The sequence below is a fragment of the Oryzias melastigma genome, linkage group LG9 (assembly GCF_002922805.2).
Source record: "Oryzias melastigma strain HK-1 linkage group LG9, ASM292280v2, whole genome shotgun sequence".
Taxonomy (NCBI): Eukaryota; Metazoa; Chordata; class Actinopteri; order Beloniformes; family Adrianichthyidae; genus Oryzias; species Oryzias melastigma.
The window spans coordinates 15,335,030-15,347,478 of NC_050520.1; the positions used below are offsets into that span (position 1 = coordinate 15,335,030).

Here is a 12,449-nt window from a genome sequence, read left to right on the forward strand (position 1 = left end):
CCGCTTTTTGCCCGACATCTGTGAACTATAGATACTCCTGCACAATGGCACCAGACAGGAATGTTCAAACATAGCCCTCTGCGTTTGGATTCACATGAAGGTTTTTTGCTATGATTACTTAAGAACAGCTGTGGGGGGAAAAAAATCTCTCTGGTTTCTGGGAATTCATTTTTTAATTAATAATATTTCCATTCTGCTCTTCAGTGTCAAACTGAATTCCACTTGATAAGACCAATGAAAGCGGCCAATATCTATCTCGCTTGCTAAATGGACTCTTGCTGCGAGATGGATAGCGGACACATGCGGAGCACATGTTTCCGTGACATGCACACAAACCACACACAAACTCATGATGCTTTCTGCTCAAATCAAACAGCAGTTACTTGGATCACTTCGTCATTTACCGATTAATCATTTAATCCATGAACTGCAGCAAAATCAAAGGTCAATCAAAACCTCCCTTTAATGAAAATAGTTAGTCTGGCCTTTAGCTCAAAATCTAAACTCCAAGTGACAGTTTTAAACATTTACTCTAAGGTGAATAGAGTAATTAAAAACAAAGAAAGCTGGCTGTTTTATACAGAAAACTCCAAGAATAAATATTATGAAGAAAATAGTAAAAGATAATGAGCAAAAATGCATCCAATAGATGCATCTTTAGGGGGGAATTTACTGTTGGAGGGGAAAAAGTAAACGTGTGGAAAGAAGAAACTATAGAGTTGGAAGTCCATCAAGCTAAAAGCCTTCCTGCTGACGGATTTGATTTTTAGAAAAAGACATTTAGAAGAATATTGGACGCCGTTATTAAAAGTGAGAAGTTGGACATTTCCTCCTTGTTGGCGGTTTTACCCTTAAGTAGACCCGCTGGCATGTTATAATCAGAAAATAGTCAGCACTTTAATTAGCCCTCAGCAGTATAATTAGTTGAGGCAGATGCATCCTAACGTATTATACCGTTCATTTTAGCCAATTATGCCATGCCTCAACAAAAGCACCTTTGTATTTCACTTTAAAGTGCTTCAACTGCCAGGTCTTGGCTGAATGTTTTATTCCCAACAGAAGACTTTTTGACTCCTTTAATGGGCCTGTGTGTATGTGTGTAATGTTTAAGTGTTTCTCAATGTGCCACAGCCCTAAAGCCAGTTTACAAGGGTGTACAAACGAAGACAAAGCTGACCTGATGTGCTTACAAAGATTTATTTTATAAAAGCAAAACACGGCAACCTAATGGGCTTTTGAGCAAACACAATCCCATGAAGAAACATTTTAAGAGTTCACTGCTTAATTGTATGTTGATGAAACTAGGAAACTGGGAATGATCAATTTATGCAACTTTTTTTTTCCGTTTCTCGAATCTAAAAAGTATATATTTTCTGTGAATAATGTAGAATTTCTCAAATCTGCACCGATTTTATATTTCTTGCATAAATAGCGTTGAAACAATAGACTATAATTCACGTTTTGTTTAAAATTCATGGGCATAAACTCACAAGAGCACAAGGAGCCTGCAAGTAAACACACCTCAAGCAGTTGCCTGAGTTATTACGAGTCTGAAAGTGGGCTTAAATTTAGACGAGGGGTTTGGTGAGGGAAGTTTTCAGAGTTGCAGTGTTGGGTTTCAGTTTGTTTATGTTGCGTTCTGTGAAAAGCAACCACTCCATCCCCAAGTTGTGATGTGTATCTTACTGCTCAGACAAATGTAGCAATGAAGAAATAATACAGAAACACTCTGTATAAAAAACAGCATATTAAATTGAGAAATTCCAAGTCCTTTGTTTCCTTTTTTTAAAATTTTGCGGTGCGTATAATGGCTAAAGCTGCTGCTATTTTCAAAGCCATTACGCAGGTAATTATATAGAACATTTTAGATGTTATAGAGGTTAAAAACTGTTTGATTTAATACAAGTGTCAAGCTGTGGCACTGAAATTGTGTCGTTATTGGGGACATGCACTGGAACTGATAAAGAGCATGGCTTTGTCCAGATCCATTGTACCAAATAGATTTTCCCTGTGCAGCTGTCATTGTCACTTACTCCCTCCTTATATTTACCAAAGATGTTCCAAAGCCAAGAGCGCTAAACCGGGTGCAGCTGTCTCCATGTTTCACTGCTCCAGTGTTTTTGCCAAAGACCTTTTAAAAGTGATGGACTTGTCTCTGGCAGGGCTTGTCAAATTCACTAGGATTGCACTGATGCCAAGAGAACTGAAAACTTGTCATGCCTGCCTTTGCCGTTCTGTTTTAAATGTTTATTTTTGAACGCAAAAATTAATCTAAATCTAAAAGACTTTAAGATATATGAAGGTTGCTCACTGATATTTTGTGCCCAAGTTTACCTCTTTTTATTACATTTGTACACGTTTGCCAAATATTCCCTACAAGCCAGGGCTGTAGAGTGATACCCAGAGTCTGTTAAAGGTAGCAAGTAAGACTAAGATGCTAAATTTATGAGCTGGAGAATTATTTACACTAAAGGCCACACAGATAGAAATGATTTAAAAAAAACAGCTTTCAATAACAAGCACTTGGCTGTATAAGAAATTGCTATCATGACCTCCTCTTAAGATCAAGCTCTTCCTGGACGAGCCCCCAAAAAACCAAATATGGCCACAGCCCTAACACCCCAATACCTCAAATTAAACTTCTTCCCCAAAGAAGTAGCTATATGTTCTTAGGAGTGTTTAGTCCCACACACAGAGGGCTAGCCATATAAAGACAGCACTAGCCACACGAAGAAGGAGAGCTAACCACACAAAGACAGAGCGTTAGCCACACAAACGCAGTGCTAGCCACACAAACATTTTGAGGTAGCTACTCTAACGAATGCTAGTCACTCCAACGAATGCTAACCACTCCAACGAATGCTAGCCACTTCAAACAAATGCTAGTCACTCCAACGAATGCTAACCACTCCAACGAATGCTAGTCACTCCAAACAAACTGCTAGTGCAACACAAAGCTAGCGAAACACTAAGTTAGCAAGCTGCACTGAACAACGCTCAACTTAAGTTTGGTTTCAGGTTTCCACTCTACAAAAAACCCTGAAAATGTGCTCCAGGTACCAGCTTCACAAATGTATTGAACGTTTTACCACAAAACGGGAGCCTGGCTGCAACATGTCTCCACTGCAGCTTGGCGCTCCTCTTCGCCTGTTTTGTAGTTTTTGTTTTGGTTTTGTGTTTAGGTCCCACTTTATCGTGTTTAGTCTTTAGTATTAGTTCTGTTTTTAAGTTAAGTTGTAGGGGTGAACTGCCATTTTCTTTGGTATTTGTTTTCTCCTGTTTATGTTGTGATTATGACAAGGTTTTTATTTTTATTTTTCTTTTTCCTGGGCTCAGTTTGTTGGGGTTTTGCTTATTTTGGCCTTGGTTCACCCTAAAGCTTTTGCTTCATCTTTAGGTTATTCTTTGACCTTAACTTGTTTTTTTTTTAATACATTTGCTATCTTTTTTATGAGGACATTCTTTTTTTGTTTTTGTTATAGATTTTTCTTAGTTTACTTTTATGTTATGCTCCTCGATCCCCCAGACACTGAATGGGGCATAACATATATACCCCAGATTCCTGCCGTAGATGAGATTTTCTTTAAATTTTGCTGCACAAGCAGGTGACCTCCCATGTAGTACAAGCCAGTGGATGAAATACCATCACACTGATGTGACGGTATTATTATTATTTTTTTTTTTTTTGGCAAAAGTTGAAACAAACAACAAAAACATATTTAAATGTAAAACTCTTTAAGCATTTCATTGATATTTCTTCACCAGCTGAGAAGTTCTTAAATCTCAACAGCTAAAAAGGCTTAGATTTTTATAGAGGGGAAAAAATCAAAGGAGTCCAGGTATTTGTTCAAAGTCATAGCCAGGATCATTTTATAATCATGCTCACATAACTTGTGAATTTATTAGTTTTGAGGACACGTGGCCATCTTTCCCAAGCCATTCATCTGCAGGAGAAACAAAACAATAAATTAGTTTAGTGACCAGAAACTGACTGACAGGAAAATCCAAGATACACGCATCCAAAACAGAGTAAAAAGTAACAATAAAAGGAAAATTCCAATATCTGAAATCTTGTAGGAGTATCTCCATTTGATCATTTTTATATTTGAAACAATTTTGACAGACTTGAAGCCAGATGTTGAAGATGGAAAATGATATTTGATCCAGCTATTCATCACTGATATGAACACTGTTTTTCTGCCGATCCCCAAAGTAAGAAGAAAATCAGCACATGAGGAACTCTGCATTAGGACTTTTAAAGGACACCATAAAAATGAAGGCTAGTTCTGTACTTAAAAAATTGTCAAGGTACACATAAGCCTTTAGTTTTCTCTGAAAAAGTTCTCTTGAGGTCACTATTTCTTTTATTCCTTTGATTTCTAGCTTATTTTAATTTAAGGCATATAATCTCGGCTTATTCTTCAATTGGGAAAATAGTTTTCTGCTACTTCCTACCATCAGGGGAGCTTTATGTGTAAATGACTGCTTAACCTTCAAGTGAAAGTAGACACAGTTTATTTTGTCTTTATTTTGGCCCACGTCTGAGTTTTTCATTCAGAGAAACACTCTCTTGTGCGGCTGAAATGCGGTCGCTTCCTTTTCCACCTCACTGGTTCTGGTCTGTTGAGGTTGCGCTGTAGTCCCATTGAGCAGCAGGCTATTGGAAACATTGCGTCTTTTCTCAAGCCTTGATTTAAATAAGTGTGTCTGTTTCCTCTCACAACCTGAGTTTAAGACGTCTCGGGGTGCCAGTTCACTGCTGTGTGCTTTTGTTAGACTGAGAGTTTCCATAAAATATGTTTATGCGTTGCTGTGCAGGAAAAACAAGGTTTAAAGTCTTTAAGTCACCCCATTATCCAGCTACTATAAGCCAACGAATAGCGCAGGCATAACTAAAAAAGATAAAACAATAAATAAAATAAAAAAACATGCTTTTCTTTGTGCTTTTTGGCAATTAAGAAGCATAATTTTTGTTAGTAAGAACATTTAAACTTTTAAGATTTTTAAACTGTTTTCAGCTTTTTTGATACAAACCAAATCTACCAAATACCTACCCCAAAATTGCAAAAATATAGTTTCAACCTCAGGGACCTCATACTCACACTTTATACTCTTATAGGGATGACATAATTTTGGTAAAAAACACCAAAAACTTGTTTAAAACTCTAAAAACTTTTTAAAATGAACTCTAATCTATAGGTAACCTTTTGTTAGAGCTACAAGAAAAAAAGAATCTACAGAGTTTAATAAAATTAAATGTCTTATACTTAACTCTACTTTTGGACTGAATGATTGACATTTCTATTGGTCTCATCAGTGTTCCAATAAGTCTACTGATTCCTCTCTCGTCAAAGCTTCTTGATTCCCCGATTGGTTAGATGTGTTTATTGTCCTACCTTCACACTTGTGGTGCCCTCTCATTTACACTTTTATGCTCCTCTTGTTCTACTCTATAAGTAATACAAAAAATTAAGGAACTTTGAGCACCAAAGGTGGTTGCAAAACTTTTTTCTGGGTTTTAAAAGTACTTTAGAAAGAGCAGATATGTGTGTTTAGAGATCAGGGAAGGTTGCATAATATACTAGGGTACACAGATCCAAACCACTGAGAAACCTCATTCCCACAGACACAATTTGAACCACACTTTTGAAAAGTGGAAAAAAGTCAATTTATCCTGGAAAAACATACACAGAAGGTGTAAATTCAACTTCAGTCTGGATTTGAACCAGATTTTCTTTCGGTGAGGAGGGAGTACTAATCAGCAGACATTACAGACCTGCCTTGTTTTTATTCGTTTTTTTCCCCTCTGTTAAAGTGAATAATCTTATGTTCGGAACGGCACTACGATTTTTTTCCCTTTGCTCTGGTCAGTGTCAGACCTTATTTTAGTGTTTGGTGTGATGTCATTCTCAGTGAGGACTTGATACGGCCTGACACAGCATGGGTGGTGATAGATATTGGAAGGAAAAGATAAAGAATGTGGAGGGGAGACACACATGCACATGTGCGTGTGCACAAAGACTGATGCAACAAAACCCAGCCTTGAGAAACTAATGAACTTGGTTTGAACTTGATCTAAGCTTCAATCTCCCACTTTTTTTTGTCCATTTGGAGGACTGCCAGTGATGGACTGACCAAGAAATTAATGTTCCACTCTCCTAAGTTGTTAAAGACATATTCCAATAAAAATTGGGTTTTTGGCTTCTTAACATATATATAAATATTTCATGATTTAAGACATAGAGAGAAAAATAAGCTTAAAATTGCATTTCTGAGTATTTCTTTATTCAAATCAGTGTGAATCAAGAGTGGACAATATCATTTCAATTTGTTTTTATTGTAGGCAGAAACTGTTAAAGCTGTATTTTATAAGCATAACAAAACAAAAAATTGTTTCAATTCATTTTTTAACCTTTAATCTATTATTGCCTTAAAATGTATATGTTAAACCAATCCCCCACACTTGATTTTAGAATACAAATCGTAAAGCCAAACTTGTGTGTCTCATTTTTTTAGAATCTCAATTATGTGTCAGATCCTGTTGAGAGAATAACTGATTCTTTTTGCCTCCGTAATATTTCTTTGGCCATCCTTCCATGCCTGAAATGACAGTTGTCAGAACCTTCACTTTATTATTCTGTCAATGATTGCCAACTGGCCACTCTCCATTCACTTCCTCAAAGGTTTCTTTCGTCCAAATGGCAGAAAAATGGGCACCATACTCCCTTAATGGAGAAATAAGATTGTGTATTTTATTGCTAGAGAAACTGTTTAAATTGTTTCTCTTTAAACATGTCCTTTTTTATTTGTTCAGATTTTCAGTAAATATAAAAAGCAAGTTTTAGATCTTATCAAATGTGGACTGGATGAAAGAAAGGCAATACTTTTTTTGTTATGTTTGTGATTAATGTATTTGTCTGCTCAAAAATGAAAATATGCACACATATTTTTGACTTTGACTCAAACATTCACACACAAAGTAACCAAATCAATTTCATTAATGCAGTTGCTTGGGGGATGGTTGCTTCCTGACAAAAGATGTCAGGCAGAGTCTTGGAAACTGCACTATGTTGTCATCAAGGTAAAAATAGACAAATGCTCAACAAAGAGTACACAACAAAGCCACCACTGCACATGTAACACATGTCTGACTTCAACTACCTTACCAGCTTCCAACAATAGAGGAATGTGGTACTATTTCCTGCTCTTAGTTCAGTGTTATAAAGTTTTTGTGAATTTATGTGCTTTAAAAAAATCAGCAAGCTGCATCCATCTATAGTTTTTTGATCATGTGATCTTTTGTCAGAGAGCTTGAGCCTATAGATGAGTCTTCCACTTTTACAGTTGGTTCTAATAGAAACACCAGGCAGAACAAATCGGAACAGAAAAGGAAAACTGACCTGAAATGTACTTGTTTCTGTGATAAGAAAGTCAGGCTGAATTCTGTTTTATAGGTTGTGGGTTCTAGGTATGGTGAGATCATAGATGTCAGAGTTACAACTGCTCCTGCTGAGTTTCTATAATTCTAAAACCAGGATATTGTCAAAGTGTTAAATGTCCCTGGTTGAACTTAAAGCCACAACATGGCAACACACTCCAGCTGTACAGTTTTCTATTGGAAAATTGTTTCCAGTCTATTATTTAGTCAAAATCAAAAAGCCTGTGTGTTTCTTTTAAGACACATTTTCTGCAGAACTGCCGGGGCTCATTAAAGGTTTGCATGGTAGTTAACCTCACTGATTTCCCCGTATTTTTTTTTTTTACACTCTTTCCCACTAGCTTATAGCACCTCATAAGCCCGAGCTAATATTAGTGTAGCAAAAAATGCAAGTAATATCTGAGCTATTTTTGAGTCAGCTGGCAGCTCAGACGAGGACAATGAAGATATTAACGGATTTATTTGTCTGTAAGTGGATGCAGGTGCAGAGAAGGGAGATTTTGGCTCCGCCCACAGCAGTTGCTGCATCACAAATCCGAGCTCTTTCATCTGCTCTTGATCCAACACAATTTGAATGAAGAAATACTCAGAAATGCATGATTAATCTTAAATTCTTTGATATATGTTCTCCATCATGAAAAATAATGTTAAAAACACCAAAAACATGATTTTCATTAGCGTGGGTCTTTAAGTCTTCATGTTGGTAAACCACCTGGAGAAATCAGCCTCTCTTTCATTATGTGAAGATACATTAAACTAAAACTAAGCATCAAGAACAAAAGTTGAAACATTTTGCATCCCTCAGAGTGGCAAAGAGTTAAAGAAACAAAATAAAAACAACACTTGGTGTCCAATGAATGTTTTTACAATTGGTATAATGGAACCTTTTAAGACCTTTTTTTGTGTGTGTTTGTAAAAGATTCCTAAGACCAGAATATCATCTCATTCCTCTCATAGCTTTAAATACAGTAACTTCCTCAACACCTATTCTACCCTAAAAAAAAGGGGAAAAAAATTATTTTTGGAACATATGATTCAACTTATAGCATATTGTTGTATTTTTTTAGCCATTGTACTACGGCCAAGTTGACATCTTTTGCTCTTTAAGTTGTGCGGTTCCCTGTGCGTTCTCATGGGTCCAGGCCAAGGATCTCTCCTAAGGACGTCCTAATAAAAGTATGGAAACATTGCATCGGTCCTTATGACTTCCAAGAGGAAAGGTTGGAAAAGCCTTTGGATTAAATTAGACTTTGGTTGACGTTCACTCTCAGACTACACTTATGACGGTGACACATTTCCATGTTGGTGATTTCCAATTATAGCTACAGTGTAATGGAGACAAGAGAATGCAGGGATGACGGGGTTGTTTTGAAATACCCTCGTGTTTCTATCATACTCCATGTACCACATAGAATCCCGGGTCGAAGGTTCCAAGTAAGAGCTGTCCTCAGAAGTAATCAGCATTGCTTATGATGAAAATTATGTTGTTTTTTTTAATGACTGTTATTGGAATCAGATTTAATCTTTGTTGCAGCTTGCTGTTGGGCTTTTGTTCATAGACCACACTCTGTATTAGACCAATTACATCCAATACTCAAAGTATGATGGATGTTGCTTAAAATAAAATCCTATACTAGAAAATACCCCTAAAGACCATCTAATCTCATGTTTGAAGACTCTTGGTTCCAGAGCAGATGGGTATTAAAGGGACGACAAAGACAAGAAAAGGTTTCTAGACTGAAACTTTTGCTCATTACAAGTGCAGTGGTTCAGATTTACATGGATGCATGACACACCTCCCTAAGGAAGCTTCTGGTGAAGGAATGCAAGCACGCTGACATTTGAGTGTCTCCAGTTACAGAAGTGTACTTAACCTTTCATTTCTATTTGCTATTTTTTTTTCTTCTTCATAATGATTTAGCATCAACTTGTGCATCAATAAACTCTTTTCTGATTACAGTTGATGTAGAAAAAAATGGGTTGAGTCCCTGTGCTCTAAGCTCTGTGTCAGAGTGTTTTCCTTTTAACAAATCAGCAAAGAACAGTGTGAACCGATGATAAACGATCACACCGAAGTGACTTGGAGGATGGAGTGCTAAGCCTGTGTGACTGTTAAACACATTAAAAAGTTCAAGAAGGTACGGGGACGTTCCTCAGGTGACCTTCAGAGGAGATCGGGGCTTAAACAGTCATCAAAGGCATCAAACGCCCAGAGTATCAAATTGATTGAGACATTTATAAAATGAAAACAGCTGCTCCCAAAGCACATTGAAAGACAGCACATATTTCTGCTTCATACTCAAATGTCTTTGACACGGAGAGACGAGAAAACTGTTTATGTTGGTTTTCACACTAAGCTCAAATTTAGAGTTTAACCCTATGTAACCATTTGTATCGTATTCCATTTCTGAGACCCCTATCCTATTAGCATGATCCAAACTTTCAATAAAAAACTCCTTTTATATAACTAGATCCTTATTTTATCCCCTGTAGTTCATCATCCGTCCACTAGAGGCAGTGGGAGGACTTCTCTTGCTCATTTGAAAATGGCTGCCTCCATGAAATCTCAAAAATACTTTTGGTGGGAAAAAGTTTGGCTAAATTTTAGAACTTTAGAGTGGCCATAACTCATTTATTGTTATTCATTTTTGAAAATGAGTAGTTGTTGTATTGAAACAATGTAACATTTGCTGATAATCAATTATTTATGACAAAGTTACACCCTGTTAAAATTGTGTGGAACTGATTTGAGATCAAACCACCCAACTTATCTTAATTAATACTATTTATGTCTAAAAAAGAAAGTAAGTTACAACATTTTTGTGGATTTCATCAAATGCTTTGAAAAACATTTTAATTTAAAATAACTTGAATTGTCTGTTAAATCTTTAGTTTAGTGGGCTTTAAAAAAAAGGGAAAACTGGCAATCTCCATAAATGGGCTAGAAGACTGGAGTACCTCGTGTACTTTTACCCTCATGCCAAGAAAAATTCTGAGTGCACTTTTCCTTCTTTCTGTCTCTTTTCAGGGCCTCTAGTGTTCAGAAACCTCCTCCTGTGGCCCCTAAGGTAATGTAAACTCTGCATAATCAATAAATGTTCATGGTTAAAGAGACAAAAGCAAGGCAATCCAGGTAAAAGGACAAGTTTCATAACATTTTTTAAATATATTTTTTAATGTTTTTTAAGTACATTGAGTGCATTAAACTATTTAAATGCAACAAAAGCAATCCTGGAGTGCCATGTTTTGATTGCTTAAATGCTTGATTGCACCCTTCTGAAGCAAAGCCATGCATTCATCTAGCTGCATGTACTCATAAATCATTTAGGTTTTTTTGCAAATTGGTGAAATACTCATACTGATGTCTGCCAGGGATGTTTTTTGTGATCATATTGCGTTAAGTTTTGTAAAGTGGGTGACAACAGTAATTGAGCTTGATTTGGATTTTTGTGTGTTTTCTGCATGCTCTTCTGTCATACTGGTAGGACGACAGATTAGACATCATAAAACCAGTCGCCATTACCCACCCAGCTCCTCCATCCCACCCCCACTGTTCCGTCTCCTACAACAAGGCCCCCAGACCCTATGGAGGCTGCAGCTCCGACAGCCAGTACTCTCCATCACAGCCGCCTTTAGCCACAGTCATCCCCTCGCCGTCCTCAGCGTTTACTCCGGCATCGTCCCGAGCCAGTCCTCCTCCCGCCCCTCCTCCTCTTCCCCCTCCCTTGGTTTCTTATCCATCCTCTGCCTCCTCCTCCCCCCCTGTCCTTGTCCCACCTCAACCATCCGTGTATAACACTCCCATCAACCTCTACTCCACTGAGAATGCATGTGAAGTGGCCATGGGTCAGAGGCGGGGCCTGTTGGAGAGTCAGAGCAAAAACGTACCGCTTCAGTTGAATGGGTGAGTGTTGGCATTGCTAACCAGTTAACAGTTGTTACTTTTTATATTTTTGTACGGAAGCCAAAAACACCCTGCCTTGCTCCTTTTTTTTATGGGGCTGGGGGTTTTTCTCATTATAACGAGACTGTTTGAAATCACGAAAAGTTGTGGAGTTGGGTAAAAAAACAACTTTTGTGGAGTGTTCTCTTCTACTAATTTGTTTTTATCCACAAAATAAAGAAACATGAGTTGGGTGCATTCTCGGCGTCTCTGTGTGGGAAAGTGGGAGAAGTTTTTCATTATCTTGTTATAATGACATAGTAGATCTCGTTATAACAAGAAACCGCTACAACAACAAAAAAATGTAGGGCAGGCCTTTTTTGCTTCCGTATTTTTGACTTTTTCTGTCAAATCTTATATATTTTGTTTAGCTACACATTAGAATGTTAAATTTTTATGAAGAAATCTCCCTATTTGTGTAGATATTTTGTCAGAATTTGCCAGAATTCAATAAATAAAATTATTGCAAAATGCTAATTCACAATTTTTTTTTTTTTTTTTTTTTACATTTGATACATTGTCTCTGGCTCACGTTTGGGTTAAAACTTAAAAATTTTGCGGAAAAGTTTAATATTTGAGAATATTTTGTTTAGGAGAGAAAAGGGAACACATTTAACACAAAAATTCTGTCAGTCCCAAATTTTGGGAAAGCTTTGGACTGTTTGTTGTGTGTAGCTGTACGAGGATAGCAGGAATTTATTTTCTTTTGATTTAGATTTTTGTACCTTAATTGCTCTCTTTTGTTATACTTTTGAAATAATAACTATCATCTGCTTCACCAGTTGTGCTTATAGCCAATTGACATGAAAATCATGTCAATACATAATATATACTGCCCCCTTTGTCCAAAAAAAAACTATTTCTGTTAAAGTTATAAGTATAAACGTACAGATGACTCACAATCTTTAAAATCTTTCTCTCCAGCTCATTTTATCTTCATTCAATATCATATTTTGATTTAAAAATGTACTAATTGAAAAGTGATAAAACAGATTTTCTCTGCCGAAGCATGTCTCTCTCCTCACATCTCATTTGTTTGTTTGTTTGCATGAGCTGTGGTTTGTTTCA

The 12,449-nt window shown here is 36.8% G+C and overlaps 1 protein-coding gene across 4 annotated transcripts in view; it reads left to right on the forward strand.

Annotated features, from left to right (window-relative positions):
• Window positions 1–12,449, forward strand: part of pdlim5a (PDZ and LIM domain 5a) — a 55,153-nt gene that overhangs the window by 21,294 nt on the left and 21,410 nt on the right. For 3 of the 4 annotated variants that reach the window (XM_024276112.2, XM_024276115.2, XM_024276113.2), the window contains exon 4: window positions 10,467–10,506. In XM_024276112.2, coding sequence (XP_024131880.1) covers window positions 10,467–10,506 — 40 coding nt within the window. Of the gene's footprint in view, window positions 1–10,466; window positions 10,507–10,923; window positions 11,343–12,449 lie in introns of all 4 variants that reach the window. The other variant, XM_024276111.2, reaches the window with a different exon arrangement.